Source organism: Fusarium redolens (assembly GCF_020744475.1).
Source record: "Fusarium redolens strain MPI-CAGE-AT-0023 chromosome Unknown BKA55scaffold_9, whole genome shotgun sequence".
In the NCBI taxonomy this organism is placed as follows: Eukaryota; Fungi; Ascomycota; class Sordariomycetes; order Hypocreales; family Nectriaceae; genus Fusarium; species Fusarium redolens.
The window spans coordinates 1,536,685-1,562,085 of NW_025763672.1; the positions used below are offsets into that span (position 1 = coordinate 1,536,685).

Consider the following 25,401-nt stretch of genomic DNA (forward strand, 5'->3'; position numbering starts at 1 on the left):
CGAAAAAAGAGACGAGAAAAATTAAGTCGTCTGGGGTTGGTTGTCTTGTCCTCGGGTGTTAGGATGGATGGGATGGAAGACGAGGGTGAATATTCGACATGGACCCGGGCCTTAGGGTCGGGGGAGTGGCTGCCTTTTTTTCTCTTTGCCTGAGGTGCAGTGGAGTGGATACTTTGGCGACACTTGAATCCAAAGAGTTACTGTGAAAGTTGCCCAGTTACATAGAAAATGTATGTGTCAAGAGGCAGCTTACAAGAGTCAGTGTGGGGAAACCCTTACTGGAGCCCTCATAATGGAGCTTTTCATGGTCAACTATCCACCGAATGAGCTCCCTCCACGGTCTGTTATCGCTACAAAGTACTTTGACGCCTCTGTAACCGCAAGTACCTATCGATTATGGCTGCGCGGCCATAGCGGCCTTGTCGGGGCGCGGAGTTCGGGTCGTTGTTGGATGCGGCCTACACAGACTCCGCAGTGGCTCTTCTGTGGGTGTTGACAGGGGTTAAAGTGTGCTCTTCCAGCTTGTGGGTGCCTGGACTCCATCGGAGAGAAGCTGGTTATGGAATGACTCAAGGCTTGGGCCTGTAAACAATGTTATCTCCAACCCGTCTCTTTTTCTCTTACTCACTGAAGCTCCCTAGAACCTCCGGAGGCAAAGCTTCCAGGTGACGAGTTGAGCTTCAGGTGAACAAGTGAGTGACAGAAAGAATGCAACCATTTCTTTGCGGGGGGATCTAATGCATGTGGCAACGATTCATACTGCTTAGTCAATTACACGCGCATTCACACCGATCATTGATCCTAGAAACCATAGATGCTTGAATTCCCACCGCTCGCATAATGTATCCATCTATGAGCAAAACATCTAGCGAGCAGCAAGGCCACTTGGTCCTGGCGTTTGGAGAACTCGTTGGAAGAGTTTGATATTGGCTCAGCTCGACCAATCAGCTTTCATCGAATTTTGGAAACTCCCTCTCGTCCGGTCATGAAAGTTTTTTCTTCCTTGCTTTTTATAGTGGTATTTTTTATTTGTCGATCTCATCAATTGCTTTTTCCGTGGAGGATCATCAGAAAAACACGAATCATATCATCCATAACTGAACCACATAGATATTGTCATATGCATCAATTCTTTTTAGTTTCTGCTATTTTATAAAAAGTGCACCCGCATTGACGGACCCTTCTTCGCATGCGACCCTTGGTCTGACCGTAAGTGACGATTTTAGCGAGAAGCGGAACCGTTTTCTAGACCAGAATTCAGAACATGCATCCATCATCGACATCGTCAACAGCCAGGGCCAAGGATCTCGAGAGTCATTGACTAATCAGCCACCAACTCTTCGATCTCTAATGGTGGCCAGGGCGAGAACAAACCGGTGCTTTTTGTCCAGCCCTCCCTGTCTTAGAAGTTGATTCCATGAGCTTCTATTGGTTGAACTCTCTCTTCTCCCGCTAGCGTCGAGACTCGTGGGAGAAGCCGGAACTCCACGTCCAGCCTGTCGGGTCACTGCCAGATGTCCCGCCAGAGGACACTTGTCTGAGTTCTAGCCTTCTGACAAGGGTATTTCTGTTTTGTTCAGCTTGATTTTTATCTTCGTGTTTATAAACAGGGTATTACGATGGTGGATCTCAGCAAAGAACCATTCATGATAGTGGAATTACTGATGTTAAACGTAAAAATTTGGCCTTATCCTCGGCTATAGATGTTGGTGAAAATTTGGTTTATCAATTATCAGTTACACCACGAAGAAACATCACGAAATTGAGCGTTTGGTGGAGTCTATACAAGGTGTGGCGAAAGCTTGTAAGGTCAGCCAGGCTGTGTGTGAAAAATACCAACTGTCAGCTGCTACAGTGTTGCAACAGAGTGAAACGCACAGCACCCTTCAAGAAAGGTATCAAAAGTACTGTATTGTACCTGTTTTGCGCCCCAAAGTCTCACACCGGATTCTCTGCCGGGGCAAGTAGCGCAACTCCGTCAGGGTTCCGTTTGCCCTAGCCACAGCCTCTTGATCAGAACAACAAGCATTTTGTTCATGATAACCAGTCATAGTGTGGCAACGTCAGCAAGCATCTAGTCCCAGTCTCATGAGGAATGTGAAAGACAGATAGATGAAGCTCTGGTTTTGCTTCACTTGAAGATGTCCTTACCAAAGATTATCATGCAAGTATCTAATAGTAAAGGTTGCCATATAAAACGACTTGGTATTCTAGGAGAAATTTATGAGCATCAATCAATAATCATATTTACCAATGCTGTCATGATAGAGAATTCCATCCCTGACTTGTTTTCCCCAGCCATCAAAACTCAGAGCTGTGGATGAGTGGCAGAACTGTCCTGCCACAGGCTGCAGTTTTGGTCCGTCACAGGATCACTATCAACGAAAAATACCCGTTTACAACGGATGCCACGGATCAATATGGATTATGGCTGAAAATCCCCTGGCTTTTCGCTTGTCATCCTTCAAGTCTCGCCTAAGGTGACGGGTTAATAGCCGAGTCCGATCGGGTGTAAGCACATGGCCGGCATTTTCGCTTTCAAGTCCACGAATACCCGTCCTCGAGTTAGCGATTTGGAGAATTGGAGATTGTAGTGGTCTCTGATGGTTCGCCGGGCCATCAATAGGCTATCGCTTATCAATCTGTGACGGTCTCCGGGGCGGGATGCAAAATGCTGATCACCTCCGGCACGACGGAGCAAAGTTACGAGCGGCTTATGGAAGGGGGATGTTTTACTCCGAACTATCCTCAATGACATACATAAACTCTTCAGGTCTGTAGCATTCGTAGTTGACGTGTAACTGCAACCCTCAATGCCCCACGGTTTGCGCATGCCTGACGTAGCACTGATTTACTAAAGGGTTTGTGCTTCCGTAGATTAAGATTGCGATGCGTATCACATGAAGGAGTACTCCGTAGGACCGTTGCATTATTGGCATTCGCAAGGCCTCCCTTTGCTTACGCGGACCGAATTCGCGATTCTGCGGGATCGAGAATATGCCTCGTCGTGCCTCATTTAACTTTCTGCGTCATCTCGTATCGATCTCTTCCTCTTGAGGAATCTCGGGGAATTTGAGATGACTCAAGGGGCTGTCGGTCATTTGATAGTGAAGGCCCGGGACTTTTCTATGTGCATCGCCCTCATTGCCCTGAAATGTCTAGATTCCCGATATTGATGGCCATGAGACAGTTTTCAGTTTCCGTCATGACAACCTTGCTTCGGATTTACGAGGGAGCTTTTTCATCTTTTTGACTCGCCCTGTCTTGCCTGTCAAACTGTAACCATGAAGCTTCAGGGCACAGCTAGGATCTGAGAGTCTAGACCGCATCCATAATGCTTATCGATAGAAGTCGATAAGATAAGGTACTCCGCTTTTTATTTTTTCTTGCGCATTGTATCAAGAATATCTCATGGCCCATGTGAAACCTCTGTAGCAACACCAACATCGCAATTATGGCTGACGATGGAATGCTTCTGAATTTTGACCTGGGTTCAGGCCCAATTAAGCCCCAGGTCAAGTTTAAGGGTGGTCGATGGCGCGACAGGAAGCAAGCAGAGAAGTCGGCAAGGATAGCTTCTGGGAAGACACCACAACCCAAACCTTCAGGAGATGGGTTCGATGAGGGCAGGTCGTCAAAACGCCAAAGAACAGACGATGGAGGAGGAGACCATTCATTCGATTACAAGTCGTTGAACAGACACGGTTCGCGACCAAGGTACACAGACAATGATAGCCACGGAGCTTCAGGCCAACCTCGCAACCAGCAGTCAGACGGTAAAACGAGACAAGTTATCTCACGACTCTTCTCATTTAACCCCGCACAGACCACAGAGGTGGAAGAGAAACAAGCAGAATGGACAGCTCCCGAAGCAACCAATGCGCCTCTATCTGATGTTGCAAACTTTGGTACCTTGACGATATCTGCCCGACTTGTTGATGAGCTTGGCAAGATGAACCTAGAGCGACCCACGGCTATTCAGAACAAGGTGATTCCTCACATGTTAACGAGCAGCTCCGACGCTTTTGTGCAAGCCGAAACTGGTTCTGGAAAGACTTTGGCATATCTGTTACCTATCCTACATCGTGTTCTACTTCTCAGCGAAAAGGGGAAGGCTCAGATCCATCGAGACTCTGGTGCCTTTGCTATTATTGTTGCGCCTACTCGCGAACTCGCGAAACAGGTTCATACAGTTCTGGAGAAGCTCATCCGACCGTTCCCATGGCTCGTCTCGACAGCGATTACCGGAGGAGAGTCCAAGAAGGCAGAGAAGGCTCGCATACGGAAGGGTGTCAACTTTTTGGTCGCTACTCCTGGACGACTTGCTGACCATATCGATAATACCAAGGCGCTTAACCTCAGCACGGTTCGATGGTTGATTCTCGATGAAGGTGATCGACTTATGGATCTGGGTTTCGAGGATGACTTGAAGAAGGTCATCACGGCTATCAAGGCAGTTGACGTATCCGACAAACTACCTAATGGAACACCACTCACGGCCCTACCCGAACGAAGAGTTACAGTACTATGCTCAGCGACAATGAAGATGAATGTACAAAAGCTGGGAGAGATGAGTTTGGCAGATGCGACATTCCTGGCAGCAAAGAAGGAGGAGATGGAGCTGGATGTGGAAAAGACGGAAATGAAGGCACCCGCACAGCTTCACCAGTACTACTCTGTTGTTCCGGCCAAGCTACGACTCGTCACTCTTATCTCGTACCTCAAGGCGACATTCTCTCGGCGTGGAAAAACCATGAAGGCCATCATCTTCATATCATGTGCCGACTCTGTCGACTTCCACTACGAACTGTTACGAGACCCCAACAATAATGAGGCACCTGTTGCAGGCTCCAAGGATGCAGAGTCGGTCTCGAAGACAGTGGCAAAGGCAGCATACATCACGTCACCAGCGAGTCCCGAGGTTATTCTGCACAGGATGCACGGATCTTTGTCACAGCCCATCCGTACAGCTACACTGCGATCGTTCTCGGCTTGCAAGTCTCCATCGCTTCTGATCACCACCGATGTTTCCTCGCGTGGTCTTGATATTCCGTCGGTCGATCTGGTCATCGAGTACGATCCTGCGTTCAGTTTCGCCGATCATATCCATCGCGTTGGTCGTACTGCTCGTGCTGGTCGACCCGGTGATGCGTTACTTTTCCTCCTGCCCGGAACCGAAGAAGGATATATCGAACTCCTAAAAGCATCAACACCACCAACGCCGCAATCCTACGACTCTATTCTCCAGAAGGGAATGATGACGAAACTCGAATTCCCGGTCGAGACGTCTGCGAAACCGGAGGATGGACAGTCCTTCCACGACAAGGCGGAGGCCCTTCAGCTGCACATCGAGCAACGTCTCCTGGCGGACACCAAGCGACTAGAGCTTGCTCGAAACGGCTTCAAGTCCCACATCAGGGCATATGCTACGCATACTAAGGAGGAGAGAAAGCACTTCGACATTTCAGAACTACACTTGGGACATACGGCCAAGAGCTACGGTTTGAGAGAGGCACCTGGCGGCATCGGCGCAGGTGTGGAGAGGAAGACTAAGAAACGGACGAATAAGGGTGTCGAGAAGAATCCAGAACAGGCAGCTGGAGATGAGAGGCAAAACCAGAACATTATCAGGAAGAAGAGTATGATGCTGATGAATTCCGCGGCAGACGAGTTCAACATTGGTTAGATAGCACATTCCTTGGTTCAGTTGAGTTTTTATTAGAGCAGCATAACTAAATGCCGGGCATGATGATCATGTCCATGTTGATTTTTCTACATCTTCCTTATGACATTTACACATCTATTCACATGGTGCTCCCTCCTTGCGTGCGCGTCCAACGTCATGGGCCTTCCAAGATCTTGTGGCCATGACGATGCAACTCAACATCTCACATCGCACAGAGATCTCACGGTGCGTATCGAAACCTGCACGATACAAGTCGCGATGCTCTTGTTTGACCAGTCACAGCCTCACAGTCTGACAGCTAACGGATGAATGCGCCACAAAGGGCATCTCTCCGGCCATTCAAGGGTCCAAAGGTCCAGGACATGACATAAACTCACCATGGCAATTGTCGGGACATGCCTGCTAGTAATGCTCTTCTGCCCTATAACATCACTGATGAGGGACACTTCTGCATGTGTCTCAAACACCGGAATGCGTAATTATGTGTCGAGGGACGTCATTTTAGAGGTGCGGGAGGGATGGCTGTGTGGCTGGTGGTTAGATGTTGATCCAATGAATCCGGTCGACTTTGAAGGATACCCTGTGTTTGACGTCATTTGGTGATGTAACCTGGCGGATGATTTACAGGACAAGATATTGTTGAGATTCCGATGAGAATATGAGATATATTAAGAGAGGCTTCTTTCCACTGATTCTGCAGTTATTTATCTGCAATCTACAAGATCTCAAGCCTCAACCCAAATCTAAGACACATACACTACACTACCAAACTATATCCACCACCACCCACCAACCATCATCATGAACAACAACAACAAGAACAACCCCGCCGGCAACGTTGGCGAGACCGTTGGAGGAGGTCTCAACTTCCTCACTAGCACCGTTGGCAACACTGTCGGTGGTCTCGGCCGCACAGTCGGCAACGTTACTGGAGCCGCAACTCGTGGTGTTGGCGACACTGTCACCTCCGTGACTGGCGACGCTGGCCGCCCTCTCGGTGATGGAATTGGCAACCTAGGCACTGGAGTTCAGGGCGGTCTCGACAGCATCTCGAAGGGTGTTGAGAACGCTGGACAGTGGAAGAAGCAGTAAAGAATCACAACAATATAACGATAACTGGGAGTTGAGGAAGAATGTAATTATTTGGGACTATCACGACGGAGTGTAGGATTACGATTTGAGTTAATATGAACACAAACTTCTATTGAGCTTCTTATGCATTATCTATCCATGACATGAACAGTGAATTTTTTCGCATTATTGCCTCGATGATTATGCGTTACGTGCGCAAACGCATCCTCGCAGTATCGCCAACCGCTTATTTACCTCTCCACGATCATCAACGCTCAGGTCCTACAACAGTCAACATTTCAATCATGCAAATCCTTCTTCATGACCCGGCATCAAGCCGAGCACACAATGAAAGATGTGTTTATAAATCAAAAATTACGCCTCTCATGGCCCCGAAGGACAATGAAGTGCGGACGACTCCGCGATGTGCAATGCAGGCCGTCACACACTGAGCTCCCTCATTCTTGAGCGAGGAGGCTCCAAGCAAGGTAAGTATGAAGAGGAAAGGAAAAGAAAAGCAGAAGAAGAGAGGAAGAGCGAGATTATATAGAGGAGATTTTGGGGTGGCCCGTGCGTTGTTGACTGCCCCAGTTGCTAGGCCAACAGGAGCTATGGGTAGCTGCACGTGACTGCTGCATGGCTGCTGCGTGTGGCTAACATTTCGGAAGGTGCAGAGCCGTGACAGCTCGGCTGCGTGTGGAGAGCTTCATCTCCTTTGAGTTCAAGATGACCTTGGCGATTACCTCAATTGGGCACTTAAGCCTGCGATTACGGTAGACAAAATATTCGCCGACCACAATTATGTTCGAGAAGCTTGAACCGCACCAGTGGTAACAACTTAGCTAAGATTTACTAACACATTACAAACCTCAAGACCTACGCATCGATCGTGGCGCAGGCCTGTACAAGTGAATGCCCTGCCAGGCGTGCTTCGAGGATCACGATGGTCAACACGTGTTCTACGATGACAAGCGAAGACAAGCGCGAAGTATAATTCCCATGGCTTCCTTATCGAGAATTCATGCCCGAGGATGCCAGTGGATCTGGATATGCCCACACGCAGTGATTGATAATGATGTCTTTAGGGTAAGCGATCTTGGTCAATATCATGGAACGCGAGGTATCCAACGAGAATACTACATGGAGCTTCTGACAGCCTTCCCGAAACTTGCAGTTGTATTAGAGAAAGCTACAGTGATATTTTCGCAGATATCGGTCTTCATTATGTAAATTGGGACTTGGTTGTTGTGCTGCAGAGATGTGTAACATACCAAAGCCATATAGTGTTGGGATGAAATGCAGAAGAGAAGCTGCAGTGACATGCTGTCGGAGTTGGAGAATCATCTGCCAATACCGTTCGATATTACGGCTCCTCCCTTTGTGTTTGTACTAGTCGAGATGTTGCCAGCCGTTTCGAGCCAAGGGCCAAACAAGACTCGTATCCGCATCACCACAGTCACAAACCTACAATGTTACCAAACTACGGTGACATATCCTGAGTCTGACACGAGAGAATGCATGCCTTTTCGGAGGCCTCGCCTTCGACAACATCAATAGCATTAACCGTATTATGTCAGGCGAACCGAGGGCTAGGGAGGTCTGGGGTGCTAGCTTCGGTAGTTCGACCGTTCAGATATGAATTGCGAATATGCTTGTCTTAAAATCGGCGAGAATGTGGGATTCGTATTTAACTCAATGACCCAAAACGACCAGCGCTTAACGTTATCACAACAAACAATGGGGCCAAATATTCCGTATCTCAAATTCTTACAGTGATATCTATGAATACATTTCAACGTCAGCATACTTGTAGTCTCGTTCAATGCCCAATACAATGCTGGATATCACGGCAGTGGCTTACCTCCATTGGCGCACAGGTGAAACGTGTAAGCCAGGGCGCTTCAGAGTGCGCGCTCAGTACGGCACCAAATTGCCGGTGCAAAGTCAATTATCGAGACGCTTCAACATGGCTTGCTACACAGAAAGTCTCGGCTCGGTCTGGGACCCGGTTTGATCTAGCGCTCAGAGAGTTTCGAGGAGAAAGGTCAAACAGAAAACACTAAACGAAACCAATTCATTTCAGGGCTGGTTCGGGGGTATCAAACTGTCCGCGACGATACGGAGTCGCTGGAAACTCTTTGTCTGTCTGCATATGCCGAGTGGCTGTGTCTCACCTCACTGTTTGCTGTCCTTCTAAAGGTTTGGGGTTGGGCGGCCGCCCCTGTGCTTCATCCTGGTTTGAGGTTAGCGGAGGACCCTAGAGGATCCTACAGTGAGGCCGACAGGGGATAAAGTTTAACTCGACTTCATATAATTGGCATCAATTGGAATGACTATAAAGAGGAGGGATAGACTACCAAGATTTTGGTTGTATCATCAACAAACACTTACACACTCGCACCTATAAACACAACAAACATCCCTTCAAACAAAACAATTCCACTACATCCATCCACCTATCACCGCTAATACCACCACCACCACCACCACCAAAATGCACGCCTCTCCCATCAAGCTTTTGGCCCTTTCCGCCAGCGCCGTCTCCGCTGCCGTCCACGTCGTCAAGGTCGGAGAGAACGGTCTGAACTTCACTCCTGCTCAGACCTCCGCCAAGGTTGGCGATACTGTCGAGTTCCACTTCTATGAAGGTTTCCACTCCGTCGCCCAGAGCAGCTTCGCCAAGCCCTGTGAGCCTATCAACAGTACTGCCTTCTTCAGTGGTGACCAGAATGTCAAGACCAAGGTCAGCGATAAAGTCTTCACCATCGACGTGAAGTCCGAGGATCCCATCTGGTACTATTGCGCTGTCCAAGGTCACTGCCAGGGTGGTATGGTTGGTGCCATCAACGCTCCGTAAGTTGCACCATCTTGTAATCACTGCTACATATATGCTAACAACACAATTAGTACCAGCGGCGCTAAGAGCTTCGACAACTACGCCAAGGCTGCTGCTGACTCTGAAGACAGCTCTGCTCCCAAGTCTACCGGTGGCGGCAAGCTTGGCGCCGCTGAGACTGGAAGTGCCTCAGGTACTGCCTCAGGTACTGCCACCGCTACTGCTACAGAGAGCGGAACTGCTGCCAGCGCTTCCGCAACAGAAAGCGGAAACGCTGGTATCGAGACACGAGGAAAGATCCAATGGGGTCTCATGAGCGGTGCCATTGCCGCCCTCTTTGGCGGTTTGATGGTGTAGGAGAATCTCCTGCCAGTCAACGTTATGTTATGATTCCAGCCCTAGAGGCATTGTATTCGTTTCAGCTAGCGAGTTACTAGTCATGAAACATTATGTGTATAAACGCAGATAGACCGTCTCCTGCAAGGAGTAATATGAATATACCCAAACTTCTACCAATAACGAACGCTGAGGGAACACAAACTATCAATGTGTCTGAATTGTCAGAGGCTTGGCGAATCCAAACTTTGTGTTATGATTGTCCCGGCCTTTCAATACATGCCGCTCTACATACCATTCTGGAGCCACTCAAATGTATTCAACAACTCAAACCCAAATTTCAAAGACTGAGGAACCCCTGTACCCAACGGCTCCAGGTTTGTATTGCCAGCCGGTTCGGAGTTCAAATGCTCATCAAGCACACGCTGAATGATTGCTTCACAGTCTCCACAAACAACCCTGTTTGGCGAGCTGGGTCCAACCCAGTTCAGGAAAGCAACGAGCAAGCTCAGTTGTTGAACAATATTCGACCGTGAAAGAGCAGGATTCAAGGGATGGACTCCAAAGAAGGTTGGCCGAAGTAGTTCTTGACAGAGAATTCCTCCTCCTAGTGCTCCGTACGCTACCAGCTGTACATAAAATCAGAATGGGTCTCAATATTAGGAGATGGTGGTACTTACAAGCCATTCAAAGTTGCGCCTCATAGGCGCAAATCGATTCTTATGTATCCAGAGCATGACGGTTACCTTGACTAAATCGAAACTAGTCGCAAGTAACGAGCCATCATCGATGGCCCCATGGGTGAGAAGTAATCTCTCGACCACAAAGACATCTTTTCGATGGGCAAGATGAAGCAGTATTCTCAGGTATAGAATATTTATGTCGAGTTGTGGATCATCTAGATCTTCGAATTTGAAAATCAAATGTGAAGGCATTTCGAGAAACGTTTGCGTCACTCGGGCTTTGATATTTCTCCCTAGCATTAGCATATATCAAAACATTATCACATCGGATAACTTACTGAAGATATTCAAGCGTGACATGAGCATCGTTGCCAAGTGCCACTTCTATCACCTCGTCAAAGACATACGACATCAAGTAGCGAGCCCGTATGTAACTGTTGCTGGAAATCTCACACTTTGTATTCCAACCGTTATCATCCAGAGCGTTGAACTCTTCTATCAGTGTGTCCTCAGATACCATACAGCTGTCTGGCAAATCCAAAGGTGGTACTGATGAGCAATAGCGACGACTTAGTAGTGGTGGCCTGCCAGTAAAGGAGACCTCGGATTTGTCATTTGCAAAAATGTAACTGTAGAGCAAACGCTTATGTTCGACACAAAATGAAGGTTTCTCGGGTCGTACTTGAGGTCTCGATGCCTCTCCTGAAGCGTGAAGGCCCATAAATAGAAGCATTGAGACACACAGACTGTGTGAGTTCCAGTAAACAGGGCCTAAAGAGTTAGTATAATAATACCAGACTTGATCGTGAACTCACTAGCATCGCCATAAACCATAGTTCCAAGAGCTGCCTGTCTTCGACAGAGATCAAGGAGCATACCATTACCAGCTGTGAAATGGCGTGCGATCTCAATGCAATAGTGTATGTGATCGTGCGAGATCACAGACGATCGCTTGCCTTCAGCCCATTGAAGCTGACGATGTTTCAGGGTCGATATTGCATCTGAAAGACCTTCGAGATGAGCCCACAGAAGACCTATCGATTCCCATCGAATGTTCGGCCCAGAGAACTGGTCTATCCAGTCATCAAACCTATCGAAGGTATCGTTAACAGGCTTTGAAGTGTTACGGCACAGGACATCAGCAACCTGCTCATCAAAGCATTCGCTGTCCTCAAAACTTTGAAAAAGCTGCCGCAGCGATATAATGATTCTTGATACAGCCGCATGAGACCAAGTCGTGGTGTTTTCAGGGCCAGGTTCGTCATAAAAAATCATATGTGCTTCTGGTCGTCCCGGGAGATACTGTAGTACAACAAGGCACATTTGCTGTGTCGGCAAAGGCAAGCTGCGTAAACAAACATCATCATTCCCAGGACTTGATACCTCCGGGCTGGGAAATTCAGAGCCTGTGTCAGAAACAGACAGACTCTCTCGGGCTCCTTGGAAGACCGAGGTGTAACTTGTAAAACCAAGGTAGCCTGGACTGAACGCGTAGTCTCGTGTCATAGGTTTGGCAGGTTGGGGTGAGAGACCTGGACGTGGCTGAATCGAAGCTTTGACTCGTGACACTGGTGATGATGCTGTGTAGACACAATTATCTCCTCTTCTCTGACATCGCATACAAATGGGTCGTCTGTGATCACACGCGACTTTGCGTGCACGACATGGGTCGCAAGCTTCTGGTCGTCCATTTGGTCGCCGAGACCTTTGGCATGCATCGCTCATAGTGGTGACGGCATTTAGTTCCGAATACAGTGGTGGCCGATTGGAATAAGAGATCAAATGAAGAGGCCAAAGCCATTTAATAACATTAAAATACGACCCGAAGATACCTGTCAAATCAAGACGTAGATCTAGAAAATGATGAGGTTCTAAGCGGTTGTCGGAGTCATAATTGACAATTCTTGTCCAGCTCTAACCCAATATCACTATGAGACCCTTAGAACGACAGGGTCGGGTCAGCATGAGTCCCGATTTCGGCTTGTAACCAACCATCGAGCTGGGTTTAATAAACATTCATATCAAATAGTTTACTCACTACATCTCCGCTGGATCCATTATAGCACTTATTTCTCGTATTTAACTGCGTTTGGCTAAGTGAATGTGGATAAGCCTACAAATTTCAAAACAGTCATTGAGGCTCCATTATCGTCACGCTCAGGCACGATGTTGATGGCTTGAAGCAGTTCTCTGGAGTTATTGCCATAGAATGTTATGCAAATTGTTAGGGAAAGACTGAATATATATATGAAACCGTTGCTTGGGAAAACATGTTATTTCATAGATTACCTAAGTAACGTTCTGAATGAAGGTTGTCATGACAAAGTTGCTTGCATATATGTATGCATTTAGAATGAGCAAATCACCGTGAAATACAACAAGGATGATGGATACTATTCCTCATATAAAGTGCTCACTAACTCGAGTTAATAGTTTCGCATTCAGAATAAAAAAGCCTATATTTCTATTGTTTTTACTTTTCCTAGTGGAGTGAAGCTATCATAAACCCACTGTAAACCTTGCATACTTTTAGCGTCGCACATGCTAAAAAGTGGCGGGGCCTTTTTTTTAGTCCAAATTTTTTGTCGCATTGAATGTTTTCTCGATTCAACCACTTCAAGACATTTGCGACAATGGGCAAAAAGAGCTTCAGGGTGCGCACACACTTGACGCAACACCCCAATTGCGACCTATACTGACATATACATAGGGAAAGAACAGAAGAGGAGGCGGTGGCGGCCGAGGTGGTGGTAACCAGGACAGAGGTGGCTGGAGAGATTATCCTGCCATTCCCAAGGAGAACGAGAAGCTCCAGCGCTTCTATGATACCCTCCTTCAGCTGCCTGAAGAGGAGAAGAACGCCTACTGGGAGGCTCTCCGACGTGAGCTTCCTAACAGCTTCAGGTTTTGTGGCTCTAAAGGGTATGCTCTATCGCAATCGCTCGCGTAACGCGAAATCTGACTGCTAATTTTAATGCGCTTTCAGTCATGCCCTTCTTGTCAAGAGCCTTCTCCAGACCAGATATATCCCCGAAATCGTCAAGATTGAGCATCAAGATGGCCGACCTGTTGAACCTCCCCAGCCTGTGCCCTGGTACCCCGACGAGCTTGCTTGGTGGATGACTACCCCCAAGAATGTCGTTCGCAAGTTCCCTCCCTTCGCCGCATTCCAGAAATTCCTGGTCTCCGAGACGAGCGTTGGAAACATCAGCCGACAGGAGGTCGTCAGCATGATCCCCCCTATGCTGATGGATCTCCGCCCTGGCATGACCGTCCTTGACATGTGTGCTGCTCCTGGAAGCAAGGCGGCGCAACTGCTCGAGATGATTCACCAGGGTGAGGAGGCTCGTGTGCGCAAGGTCCTCCGATCTTATGCTCAGGAAGATGGCCTGGATCTCGGTGCCGAGACTACGGATGAGATTGAGGCCGACCTCGAAGCCGACCCCAGCGACGCTGGACGGGCTACTGGAATGCTTGTCGCTAACGACTCCGATTACAAGCGTGGACACATGCTCGTCCATCAGCTCAAGCGCCTTTCTTCCCCTAACCTTCTCGTCACGAACCACGATGCTACCCAGTTCCCTTCGATTAGACTCCCGGCCAAGGATGGCAAGAAGCCTACCTACCTCAAGTTCGATCGCATTCTGGCTGATGTTCCTTGCTCCGGTGACGGAACTCTGCGAAAGAACGCCAATATCTGGAAGGATTGGCAACCCGGAAGCGCCCTTGGCCTGCACCTCACCCAGATTCGGATTCTAGTTCGCGCTCTCCAGCTCCTCAAGGTTGGTGGCCGTGTCGTGTTCTCTACCTGCAGTATGAACCCTGTTGAGAACGAGTCCGTCGTTGTCTCAGCCATTGAGCGATGTGGTGGACCCGCGAATGTAGAGATTGTTGACTGTAGCAACGAGCTGCCCAACCTGAAGCGATACCCCGGAATGAAGGACTGGAAGATCATGGATAAGAGTGCTCGTATCTGGAGCTCGTGGAAGGAGGTTGAGGACTTTGCCAAGGAGAATGCTGATGGTGTTATCCCTGGACGAGTCGTGGAGACCATGTTCCCTAGACTTGAGGGTGCTGAGTGCGCTGACCTGCCTCTTGAGCGCTGCATGAGAGTCTATCCTCATATGCAAGATACTGGTGGTTTCTTCATCACTGTTTTGGAGAAGAAGTCTGAGTTCAAGGCTAAGAACGAGAACGAGTCGAAGGAGACCAAGCAGCCCGCTAAGACTGAAGAATCCGCCGAGGCTACTCCTGCTGAGAAGGTTGCTGAAGAGGCACCTGCGAAGGAGGAGACCGAGGCGAAGACCGAGTCTGAGACGGCTCCCGCTGAAGCTGAAGCTACACCTGCCAAGGCTGAAGAGAAGCAGGAGGATGTTGCTATGGCCGATGCGTCCACCAACGGCAGCAAGCGACCTCTCGAGACCGAGGATGCTCAAGATCAGCCCGCTAAAAAGGTCAAGACTGAGTCTACTGAGCCCTCAGCCGCCGCTACTCCTGTTGCCCAAGTGACCCAGGAGGGTAGCAAGCCTCGCCGAAACGGCCCTGTCGAGGAGGCTTTCAAGTACCTGGACGTTTCACACCCTACCGTCCAGAACATCAAGGAGTTCTATCATATCTCCAAGCGCTTCCCCGACGATCGATACATGGTCCGAAACGAGATGGGTGAGCCTGCCAAAGCTATCTACTACACCAGCGCACTCCTCCGCGATATCCTCATCGAGAACGAGGGCCGTGGCATTAAGTTCATCCATGGCGGTGTCCGCATGTACATGAAGCAGGATGCTCCCTCGGCTGATGTCTGCAGATGGCGTATCCAGGCTGAGGGCATGCCCATCCTTCAGGGTTACGTCGGCGAGCCCCGTGTTGTGCACCTCCACAACAAGGAGACCTTCCGCAAGCTTCTCATCGAGATGTTCCCTCGCATCAACGATGGCAAATACGAGCGCTTCGACGAGATCGGCGAGCGTGTCCGAGATATCGGCATGGGTTGCGCTGTTCTCCGTGTTGAGCCTGACGGCACAGACCCCGACTTTAGAGAGCGCATGGCTCTCCCTCTCTGGAAGAGCATCCACTCACTTAACCTCATGCTTCCCAAGGAGGACCGATCTGCTATGCTACTACGTATCTTCAATGATACATCTCCTCTCATCAACATCGCTGCGCAGAAGAACCAGAAGGCCGTTCAAGACGCCAAGGAGGCTGAGGCTGGTGATGATACCAAGGAGGAAGTGGATGTTGCGGATCTTCCCTCGCCGGAGGAGCCAGCAACCGAGCCTGTAGAGGCCGAGGAGGAGAAGATGGAAACGGCTTAATATGGGACAATGTACAATTGCTTTATGTTATTTCGGTGTTGTTACAGTTTGAATGATGACAGGGATGAAATGTTGATACAGATGGTATAATACAAGATGTCTCCAAACTTCGTCTACTCGTCTAGTAATCCCACAGTCCAGTGTACAATTCTATCTACGCCCTGGCCATTGATTGCGCTCACTGGGATAACGGCGCAATCTTTTGTCCAAGCATCCGCCACGCTGCTTGGATGTGGCTTTTCACCTTTTGTGACACTATCAAGGTATTGTTTTAATTCCTTGAAGTTTTCTTGTGTCTCTGGCAGGTCAGCCTTGGTTGCAACAACAAACCATGGCTTTCCAGCAATCTGTAGTCCTGGCTTTGAACTGAAATCTTGATCGTTTTCGAACTCAGGGGATAGATTCATGGGACCATCCATATCTGACGCGACATCCCAGTCAATGCGAGACTCGATTGCGCGATCAGCTTCTTCTTCATCACGCATTTGTGCGTATAATCCAACCTCGCGCCATAGTGAGTCCAGGGCCTTAACTGCATTACCAGCAGACAGGTCAATGACGAAAGCGAGTACACCAGCGCGTTCGACATGGCGCAGGAAAGCAATGCCCAGACCACGGTCAAGATGCGCACCTTCGATTAGCCCAGGAATGTCAGCAATCGTGAATCGAGTGCGTGGTTCAGTGTCGACTGCTTCGGGCAGACCCAGTTGAGCAGGATAGCGGCGATAACTCTTGATTACTGGTCGACCGGAATACTTGTCAAGGACAACCGTACCAATATTGGGCTGAAGAGTTGTAAAAGCCCAGTTGCCTACTCGAGTACGGCTGTTCGTGATGGCACGAAGGAGTGTACTTTTTCCAGCATTAGGAAGACCGACGAGGCCGACGTCAGCAAGGAGCTTGAGCTCAAGCTCAATCTTCATAGTAACAGCCTCTTCACCCTTGGTGGCAAACATGGGCCGAGGATGCGCCCTAGATGTGAAGTGGGGGTTGCCTAAACCACCAATACCTCCAGTTGCAAGAAGGATTGGCTTGGGGGTTGGGCGGGATAAGTCGAGATGAATGGTGGGAGGCGGTTGTTTAAGAAGTCGAGTTCTTTTAGGCAATCGAGGAAAGACGGTTTGTTTGATATCAGTCTTGGAAAGGCCGGGATATAAAAGCCATTTGCGACGTTCAGGATCCTGATCACCCTCCTCTTCATCCTCTTCGACTTGTTCCTCCTCCTCCTCCTCTTCATAAGCCTCTTCGTTCTCATCTTGTCTCCGCTTTCGCTCCAGAGCAGCCATACGCTCCTCCATTCTCTTTTGTTTCTGCTGAGCGCGCCACAAGCGCATATCCATCTCTTCGTCTAGCACCGGATCCTCACGCTCCAATTCACGGACCACTGTTCCCACAGGCACAGTTATGATGATATCCTCTCCTCGTGTTCCACCCTTTGCACTTCCCTGTCCATGCTTGCCTCGGCCGGCTCGAACAAATCGCTTGCGCGCCAACTTGTGCAGCGAGGTTTCGCCATGCGCCGCTTGGATGTAGACATTGCCGCCGTGACCACCATCGCCACCATTGGGAGGGCCTTCAGCAAGATATGCTTCACGCAGAAAAGAAATACAGCCGTTTCCACCTCTACCAGCATACAGGGTCAGAAAAGCTTTGTCCGAGAAACTGGGAGACGCATAGTCGTCGGGAGCAGGGTTGAGTCGTGACTCTGGAAGATCGTTTACGGTGGAGTTGAAGCGACGTCGGAGAGCTGCTGTGCTGGCGAGGGTGTGTCTGGACAGGAATATCGAAGGATATAGGAATGGTAGGAGTGTCGATGACACAACCGGGCACCGTGGAGCCATACTAAAAAGCTTGTGCGACAATTCTGGTGTAGAATTGAAGCTGTTATGTTGAATATCTTTGGATCATGTCTTGCCTTGAGCTTGGTCGAAATTTGCTGGGGTTGCTGATTAGATAAGATCCAATGAATTGCGTGAGTATTTGATTTGAACATGGCAGAGCAGATGATAAATGAGATAGTGCAAGTACAATATTTCTTGAATTTATCGAATAAGGCTATAGCTTCTGTGCCATTATGTAGGTATAATTCCAGGCATTGGTTTCTCTCAGGTACTTTGATCTCAGCCAGCGTCTCGTCATGAAGTGGTTTTCGTGTAAGTCCTAAAAAGGAAAGAGGACTTCAGTGAAGAGCTACCTGCCTACCACCAACCTACAAGGCAACCGCCGGCTTGGATCTATGCCTCAGGTCTCAGCTAGGACTAACGAAGGAAGGCAGTGCTGAGAGTTTCACGACCTCTTTCTCTCCTCCTCTGATTTCTCCTCTCTAATTCTCACACCGTGATACCTTCAATCTCGTGCCATGTCAACATCTCGTCCGTCCGACATGTCGCAGCCAATTGCCACTAGCCCATGTCCTGTATCACACTCACGGACCTCACTTCCGGTGGGCGCTCTGAGAGAAACGCCCACGCACGCGCTGTACGAGTGCGAGCATGCGATTTCTAACAGGCTGCTCGATTTCTGATATTATACACAAGACAGCCGATAAAGAAGCGACTGTTTTGAACTCTATTCAACACTCTTTCGACGATGCTCCCCTGGCTGTTCGTCTCGCCTCGCCCCGACGGGATCCTGCAGCTCACCCAGAATGGCCCATCGCTGATGTCCATTGCTATTTGACCAGCATTGGGCTAGCCCCAGCTTCCCGAACTTAACAGCAAACGCCAGCTGACGCCAAAATGCGGTGAATCGGTGTTGCAGCAATGAATAAAGCCAACAGAGCCTCTTGTCTGTCTGTGGTCAGCCTTTCAGTGTCCCCTCTGCCGTCTTCTTTGCCTTAGTACTGGGGTTCTTATTAACGATTGAACTTACCTTCATTCGTCGACTCTTGATAGATGCTCACTGGCTTACCACCGTTAACCCAACCGATGACCCATTTGTCACGCCTGGCTGTCTCTTGCATTCTTTCAACTTCGCCAGTCGATCCAGCTCCAGCCCCTTCTGCAGTACAATATCTCACGTCAAGCTCACATAACTTTTCTCGGTCAACTCTCGTCTTGACTCTTCGTTGACGTCCCACTCACCCCTCCATCTGGTGTACTACTGCTTGTCAACACCACCCTTCCTAGCAGAAAGCACATGAGCCGCACAATCACCCAACGACAGTTCGCCGCCATCGACCCCTCCCTTGTACCAGTTCGAAGCCATTGGGCCAGCCTGCATACGATCCGTGGTCCCGCATTCGAGCCACGACTGTAGACGTGGTCGGCCTGTTCTCATTCGATCTCTCCACATAGCTTCCATCGCTTCCCCACGCGACTTCTTCCATCTCGCTCTTCAGTTTCTCCCTCCATTTCCAGCTTGAGCCCCGAGAGCTGCTGGTGCTTGCAGTGCAGCATACATACGGCTCCAGCGAAACAGCTGCTCGCCTTCCCAAGCTGGTTCTCGACGGGCAAACCAGACCATTTTGCAACCCAGTGTCGTTATCTCCTTACCGCCACGCCGTCAATCGACTTTAACACGGCTCGTGCCTTTTAGCTAGGTCCGTTTTAACTTCTCTCTGTCATCCTTATCCCTACCTCCTCCCCCATTTCCTGTCTTCCCATTGTTCAATCTCACTGTTGCTGGTCTTTTCTCCTACGCACATACAACCTTATGAAAGACTTCTGCGGGGTTGGAGGGGGATCTTACGTTGTTGTCATGAGTTGACCGTAGATGAATATTGTTTTTCTGGCCATCTTTTGCACTACGCTCACCCGCTCTAATTTGGTGTAAACCAATTCGCCTGATATCACAGCTAAGATGTTTCCCAGAAGTTATCCTTACAGTGGCAAGTCTATCTTCAGGATGGATCCTGATTGCGCGATATGCCACGCTCCGGCCAACATGGCATGCGAGTGTGAGGCTAAGGGCCTCGACGTTGCTGTCAAACAAGCCGAGGATCGCATGATGCGGTCGATATACAATGAAATACGGTACATAATTTTGCCCTTCCATCACACTGCGAAGCAGTTCTGACTGTATCAATCCATAGTTCTTGGGTCCGAGGGCATGCACAAGACTACATACTTGAATACTTCCGCCTCCTAACTGATCAACGAAAAACTGCCCATGCTGCGCATATGGATCGAATTACTGCCCACGCCTATCACTACTACCACGCACCGCCTCATCCGACACAAGTTGCTGAAGCGCAAGCGTCGCTCAAACGCGGAATTGACGAAGACTGGCAAGCGAGCGTACAACGGTATCCTGAAGTTTTGGAATATTTCTTTGGACTTGTTGAACTTACACTACCGGCGGAGGATGAGCCAGCTGTAAAGGATCCGCCATTGGGCTCATTGGCAAGCTCGCGAAAAGTGAATCGTCGAAGCGGTACTGCCCCTCCCGGTGCCTCTGCTGTAGTCGCACCCCCAGGATATCGTGGTGATCCAGGCCAGATGCATCCGCAGGAGCCTCCTATGCCCCGACCCGATCGTCGAACTCCCGGCCCTCAAATGAGACGGCCTAACTTTGGGGCTATCCCGCCGCCAATGCCGGGAGCCTATAATTTCCCTCCTCCATACTGAGCGATTACAAATGGCCAATACGTTAATTGTGAGCATCTATCTCCGGGTGCTGAGTATGCTACAAAAAATCCATATTACGATTTCTACGAACATCACGACCATTGCATAACTAGGGCGTGGAGTATTACCGGCATAGCAAACCACGGCGGCACCATTACTGGGGTTTTTGAAGTTTGGGCTGACGATGCCATTTGTGTTTGAGTAGAAGCTTTCCCGCCTGGCACTTTTTTCCTTTGGAGTAACTGGGGTTAACAAAGTTTGGCGATTTTGTCTGTATCTGAAATTACAAATACCACGCCACTGAAGGCAAAATTATTAACGACGCACAACCTCATTTGCCTTTTTGATATGCATCACGGCGAACAGACATGTCTTGGTTGGATGTGTGGGAGACGGTGCGAAAGAGGGGCACGCATCCGAGGCAGTCGAGGTCATGGCGATAGGTCGAAGGATGTGAGCTAGGTTATGCAAGCTCATGCCGGCGTTTTCAACACATCATCTGCTGCAGTAAGACGACAGTCTACTGTACATACACAGGTACATGACCATGTCTTGGCCGGCCGCATACACGCATGCACACAACAGCAAAACAAGCAGAAAAGAAGGCAGAAAAGTGTAAACCCAAAGAGGCACAGCAGTATATGCCCGAAGGCTCAGCCCAACTAAACTTTGATGCGGGCTTGGCTCATCATGTCTTAGCAAATCTGTCCATGAACGGCAATAAGCAATTAACCCGACCCTAGGGTCGAGATTTACAGGGAACCCGATAACCGAGTGTCATGTCACGCAAAATGATAATGGATGCCATGCATCATGAGATTGAACCAACTTTTTGTCATTTTCCTTGCGCATGACTTCAATAAGAAACTGCGCCTAATTACAAAAACAGCACAAAAAAGCGCTTTTTAGATTCGCGCATGTGACGTTGAAAGAGGGAGAAGGGATGCATGAAGCAGGAGGTAACTCAGACAATAAAGTTGGTGGGCGAGACAACTTTGAATAACGTTTGATATAAGCTCAACGCTTGATTTAGTATGCCGAGTGAGCGCCAGAGGATTCCAACAGATTTCGGAAAGGACGAGGACAATAAGTGATCAACTGGGACGAGATAGAGAGCGCAGGAGGAATTTGTAAGCCCAGGGAGCATCGACGGTATGGGAGATTACCGACGAGCAATCAATGTTGCGACGAGAAGGAAGTTTTACGACTCCTGCTTGTCAGCAATAGAAGTCTCCTTCAGGTCAGCAGTGGTCTGCTCGACCTTGTCGCCGTTAGCCTCAGCAGCCTCGAGTTCAGCAATCTCCTTCTTAGCCTTCTCAATGTTCTGAAACAGTAATTAGCATCGTCTCTTCGTAAGCACTTTATGAGATGGATGACTTACACGCTGGGTCTGGGCCTCCTGGTCGTTCTTCCAGAAATCGAGCTTGGCACGGACCTTCTCAGCGACAGCAGGGATATCGGCAGCACTCATAGGAGGGTCGATACCCATGGCAGCACAGTCTTCGACAACAGCTGGGGGAACGTTGAACTTGTTCGATGAGCCGCCGTGAGCAGTCTTCTTGCCCTTCTTACCCTTCTTCACGGCAGGGGCGTACTCCTCATCACGGTCCTCCTTGCGAAGGAGTTTGGTGCCCTTGAGACCAGACTCGTCAACGCTTCGCTGGGCCTGAGCACCGAGTCCAGTGTCGGCCATCAGAGGACCCTTCTCAACCTTGTGGTTAGGATCCAGGAATTGGAGCAAGCTGTTGGCGCGGCGGATCTCGTCGAGGTAGGCAGGGTCGCTGGCATCACCCAGACGACGCTCAGCCTCAGCCTTCTTACGCTCTTGGTGGTAACGCTCCTGCTCAGCCCTTTGCTTCTCGCGGTAACGCTCTCGAGCCTCACGGTCGTAGGCCTGATAAGCCTTCTTCTGTCCGTAATAGTCATCCTTGAGCTTGCGGATAGCGGTATACTTTTCCTGCTGTTCGGCCTGGAGTTTGGAGCGCTCATCACGGAGGCTGGAGATACCCTTGTAAGCCTCGTCTTGCTCGGCCTTAATAGCATCGATCTCGGCCTGGATCTTGTTATACTGCTCGGAAAGAGCCTTTTGCTCAGGGTCGTCCATGCTATCCTTGATCTCCTTGATCTTGGCGCGGAGATCATCAATTTGCTTCTGGGAATCCTCAAGCTGCCCGAAGTTCTTGCGCATCTTACGGAGACTGGAGATGTCTGACAAGGCCTTCTTCTCGTCAACCAGCTTCATGGTACCGGAGTTAACCTGCTTGTCCAGGCTAGCAATCTGGCGGTCGAGGTCCTCGAGGCTCTTGAAGGGAACCTTACTCTTCGCAGCCTTTTGCTCATTGATTCGGCTTCGGACTTGCTCATCGAGGCGCTTGATTTGGTCGAGCTTAGTAGAACGGGCGTTCTTTCCGCCAGCCTGCTTCTGTCGAATCTCGTTGGCCTGAGCAATGAGCTCTTGTCGTCGCTTTTGGGTAGGGTTGGGCTGGTCCTTGTTCTTGTTGGGCATAGCAATCTCGATCTTAGCCTTGACAGCGGCCTAGAATAGTATAATTGTTAGTTGATATTGACTCTAATAGCTCCAGCTCATGAGGCCACAGAAGTGGAATCTGGGTCGATTCAAGCCACATTTTCAAAAGGAGGGGAAATGAACGAGATCATACCAGACGGTCCATTGAAGCCTTATGCTCCTTCTCAGCCTTCGCGAGTTCCTGCTTAAAAAGATTCTCATCGGGCTTGGCAGGTCGAACATTAGCTTGCTTGTCCGCCTTGTCCGCCGCAGGGGCGGGAGAGGTTGCGGATTCGGCCATTGCGATGAGAGGAGAATACAAAGACGAGGACCAAGATGAAGCAAGTGGGAAACAAGAAACCAGGAGCGAGATTGCTCGAGGAGAAGTGAAAGTGCGAGGCTTAAAGTGAGCAAAGTTCGACACGTGTTGTCGAAAAGGAGGAAAAAAAAGACGACCCCAGAATAAAGCTAAGGTAAGGTGTAGGTAGAGTAGTTTGGTGCGGTGCAGTGCAAATGCAGTCTCGGCCTCCTTCTGAGGTAAAGTTCTGGACCCGTGTCTCTTGCTGTGAATTCTTGGGGCAGGCCCGTGCACCCCTGAGCTGTCTCTCTTGCCATTGTCTCGCTCAGTATTACTGCTCGCTCTCTTTTTGCTCCTTCTAGAGGTGCCCCTCCCTTGGGACTTGGGTCCTTCCCCTAGCGTTAGCTGGAAAGACCACTGAGCTTCACTGGCGCATCCCAGGTCCAGGGGTTCCTTCCCGCCCCACCTTCCATGATTAGACTCGACCTCTCGTGGTGGCTGATGCAGGGATAAGTGGCGGTGCGTGGCGCTCATCTTAATCACATGACCCCATCAGTGCTCTGACCCGCTCAAAGAAGTTTGGACTTTTGCGGCGACGATGCAAGGCTGAACGAAACATTTTTGACGACGCTCGCGACCCCGACCCTTCTTTTTGCCTTTGCTATCTCAACCACCAACGTCACATCTCGAATCGCATCTCACACTCGCTACCATGGATATCGATCACGTCCCCACAGACGCTAGGTCAAAGGAGGTTGTTCGCCTTTGGCGAGCATGGAGAACTATCCATGAGATGGTCGCGGACCGAGTACGTTTGTCCTTAGAGTCTTTATAATAGACTTGTGAGAAACGCGCAGCATTTTCAACTGCGTCGCTTTAATATAACCAGAATCAAACTGACGTTTGAAAGGAATACGAGCTCGCTGAAGAAGAAGTCAAGATTTCTCTCGACCGCTTCCGCGACGAATACTGCAACCCCGACGGTTCCATCAAGTAAGACCGGCTATACTTGCGACATCGCAAAGAAACCATGGAACTAACAGCTCGACTACAGCCGCGCCAAACTTCAATTCTCAGCGCGTCCCAGCGAGAACATGATCCGCAAAAATACACCTCCCGTGACAGCAGCCAATCCCAACCCCAACCCCGGCGCCGACTGTGGCCCAGTCTGGGTTGAGTTCCTCGCTGATAAGACTTTCGGCGTCAACCAGATCCGACAATTTGCTAAATACGTGATCACGAACAACTACAAGACTGGCATCATGGTGACACACGTTCCTCTCTCACCCGCCGCTCGCAAGACTCTCCAGAGTGTCGAGTCCGTCGCTAAGATCGAGTGCTTCCTTGAGGATGACCTTCTTGTCAACATTACCCACCACGAGCTTGTTCCCAAGCACGTCTTGCTCTCCCGCGAGGAGAAGCTCGCTCTTCTCAAGCGCTATCGTCTCAAGGAGACCCAACTACCACGTATTCTGCAAAAGGACCCTGTTGCTCGTTACTTGGGTTTGAAGCGGGGTCAAGTCGTCAAGATTATCCGAAACAGTGAAACAGCTGGTCGATATGCCAGTTATAGATTGTGCGTATAGATGAACTATTAAGAACGGGGCTGTCTTGAGATCGAGTCGAAGATGAGAGCTGTTGGATGGTCAAGGAATGGAAAGGCTTTTGGTACGAGGACGGAGGCGTCACACTGCACTTGAAATTCTAAAAAAGCTGGCGTTTCAGGGGTTCTATGTATATTGTGCGTTGCCGCAGCAAAGCCAATAAAGGAATATAAAGCATTTACGAGTTACTCTTTGCCCGTTGCTCTGCGTAGGTAGATGCGAGGCTTCTGAATACCTTAATTATATATAGTCTTGTTCTTCTAAAGCGACAGATTCCACTACGACATTGAATTATATTGTTACCTTGCCAGCGAGGTGTCTTGATTGGGATCGTTGTCAGGCAATTCGGGATACACTCAGATTGAACAAATCATGTCAATGCCATTAAACGTTAACTTGGCTTTTGCCGGGTATATATAACCAATAACCATGTCATCCTGACACACAACCATAAAAATCCCAAATATATCATAATGCAAACCGCGATAGTTGCGCGAATGC

General features: G+C 49.4%; 9 protein-coding genes across 9 annotated transcripts; 6 read left to right on the plus strand and 3 right to left on the minus strand.

The window, feature by feature from the left end:
- Positions 1-3,454: 3,454 nt before the first annotated feature.
- BKA55DRAFT_512826 (P-loop containing nucleoside triphosphate hydrolase protein) lies at positions 3,455-5,686 on the plus strand (the record flags this gene model as incomplete). The annotated part of the gene is made up of 1 exon (XM_046187838.1): positions 3,455-5,686. One exon carries the CDS (start codon positions 3,455-3,457, stop codon positions 5,684-5,686), a length of 2,232 nt encoding a protein of 743 aa, XP_046048815.1.
- Positions 5,687-6,487: 801 nt separating this feature from the next.
- On the plus strand, positions 6,488-7,534 carry BKA55DRAFT_691130 (uncharacterized protein; the record flags this gene model as incomplete). Its single annotated transcript, XM_046199619.1, has 2 exons — positions 6,488-6,774; positions 7,426-7,534. The coding sequence occupies 2 exons, from the start codon at positions 6,488-6,490 to the stop codon at positions 7,532-7,534; spliced, it is 396 nt and encodes a 131-aa protein (XP_046048816.1).
- A 1,717-nt stretch (positions 7,535-9,251) lies between these two features.
- Positions 9,252-9,950, plus strand: BKA55DRAFT_540437 (Cupredoxin; the record flags this gene model as incomplete). The annotated part of the gene is made up of 2 exons (XM_046190267.1): positions 9,252-9,610; positions 9,665-9,950. 2 exons carry the CDS (start codon positions 9,252-9,254, stop codon positions 9,948-9,950), a joined length of 645 nt encoding a protein of 214 aa, XP_046048817.1.
- A 266-nt stretch (positions 9,951-10,216) lies between these two features.
- On the minus strand, positions 10,217-12,337 carry BKA55DRAFT_540438 (uncharacterized protein; the record flags this gene model as incomplete). Its single annotated transcript, XM_046190268.1, has 4 exons — positions 10,217-10,558; positions 10,610-10,901; positions 10,951-11,383; positions 11,428-12,337. 4 exons carry the CDS (start codon positions 12,335-12,337, stop codon positions 10,217-10,219), a joined length of 1,977 nt encoding a protein of 658 aa, XP_046048818.1.
- Positions 12,338-13,245: 908 nt separating this feature from the next.
- Positions 13,246-15,924, plus strand: BKA55DRAFT_513846 (S-adenosyl-L-methionine-dependent methyltransferase; the record flags this gene model as incomplete). The annotated part of the gene is made up of 3 exons (XM_046187936.1): positions 13,246-13,266; positions 13,323-13,534; positions 13,599-15,924. The coding sequence occupies 3 exons, from the start codon at positions 13,246-13,248 to the stop codon at positions 15,922-15,924; spliced, it is 2,559 nt and encodes an 852-aa protein (XP_046048819.1).
- Positions 15,925-16,007: 83 nt separating this feature from the next.
- Positions 16,008-18,063, minus strand: BKA55DRAFT_570713 (P-loop containing nucleoside triphosphate hydrolase protein). Its single transcript, XM_046193019.1, has one exon. The coding sequence runs from the start codon at positions 17,763-17,765 to the stop codon at positions 16,038-16,040; it is 1,728 nt and encodes a 575-aa protein (XP_046048820.1). The 5' UTR covers positions 17,766-18,063; the 3' UTR covers positions 16,008-16,037.
- A 1,299-nt stretch (positions 18,064-19,362) lies between these two features.
- On the plus strand, positions 19,363-20,725 carry BKA55DRAFT_394099 (uncharacterized protein). The gene is made up of 3 exons (XM_046186027.1): positions 19,363-19,465; positions 19,740-19,898; positions 19,958-20,725. Exons 2-3 carry the CDS (start codon positions 19,771-19,773, stop codon positions 20,490-20,492), a joined length of 663 nt encoding a protein of 220 aa, XP_046048821.1. The 5' UTR covers positions 19,363-19,465; positions 19,740-19,770; the 3' UTR covers positions 20,493-20,725.
- Positions 20,726-21,425: 700 nt separating this feature from the next.
- On the minus strand, positions 21,426-23,376 carry BKA55DRAFT_394086 (uncharacterized protein). The gene is made up of 4 exons (XM_046186026.1): positions 23,153-23,376; positions 22,812-23,028; positions 21,874-22,728; positions 21,426-21,816 (listed from the first exon to the last, which is right to left on the minus strand). The coding sequence occupies exons 1-4, from the start codon at positions 23,239-23,241 to the stop codon at positions 21,694-21,696; spliced, it is 1,284 nt and encodes a 427-aa protein (XP_046048822.1). The 5' UTR covers positions 23,242-23,376; the 3' UTR covers positions 21,426-21,693.
- Positions 23,377-23,677: 301 nt separating this feature from the next.
- On the plus strand, positions 23,678-25,282 carry BKA55DRAFT_570718 (RNA polymerase). The gene is made up of 3 exons (XM_046193020.1): positions 23,678-24,104; positions 24,207-24,289; positions 24,351-25,282. Exons 1-3 carry the CDS (start codon positions 24,009-24,011, stop codon positions 24,880-24,882), a joined length of 711 nt encoding a protein of 236 aa, XP_046048823.1. The 5' UTR covers positions 23,678-24,008; the 3' UTR covers positions 24,883-25,282.
- The last annotated feature ends 119 nt before the right edge of the window (positions 25,283-25,401 follow it).

Bases quoted from the DNA above. Each gene is read 5' to 3' on its own strand.
- BKA55DRAFT_394099 (XM_046186027.1), top strand. From the start codon at position 19,771: ATGGATCCTGATTGCGCGATATGCCACGCTCCGGCCAACATGGCATGC. The intron at 19,899-19,957 runs GTACATAATTTT...ATCAATCCATAG, and splicing joins TCGATATACAATGAAATACG to TTCTTGGGTCCGAGGGCATG.
- BKA55DRAFT_570713 (XM_046193019.1), bottom strand. From the start codon at position 17,765: ATGGCTCCACGGTGCCCGGTTGTGTCATCGACACTCCTACCATTCCTA.
- BKA55DRAFT_570718 (XM_046193020.1), top strand. From the start codon at position 24,009: ATGGATATCGATCACGTCCCCACAGACGCTAGGTCAAAGGAGGTTGTT. The intron at 24,105-24,206 runs GTACGTTTGTCC...GACGTTTGAAAG, and splicing joins ATGAGATGGTCGCGGACCGA to GAATACGAGCTCGCTGAAGA. The intron at 24,290-24,350 runs GTAAGACCGGCT...GCTCGACTACAG, and splicing joins AACCCCGACGGTTCCATCAA to CCGCGCCAAACTTCAATTCT.
- BKA55DRAFT_394086 (XM_046186026.1), bottom strand. From the start codon at position 23,241: ATGTTCGACCTGCCAAGCCCGATGAGAATCTTTTTAAGCAGGAACTCG. The intron at 23,029-23,152 runs GTATGATCTCGT...ATACTATTCTAG, and splicing joins AGGCTTCAATGGACCGTCTG to GCCGCTGTCAAGGCTAAGAT. The intron at 21,817-21,873 runs GTAAGTCATCCA...TTACTGTTTCAG, and splicing joins AGGAGGCCCAGACCCAGCGT to AACATTGAGAAGGCTAAGAA.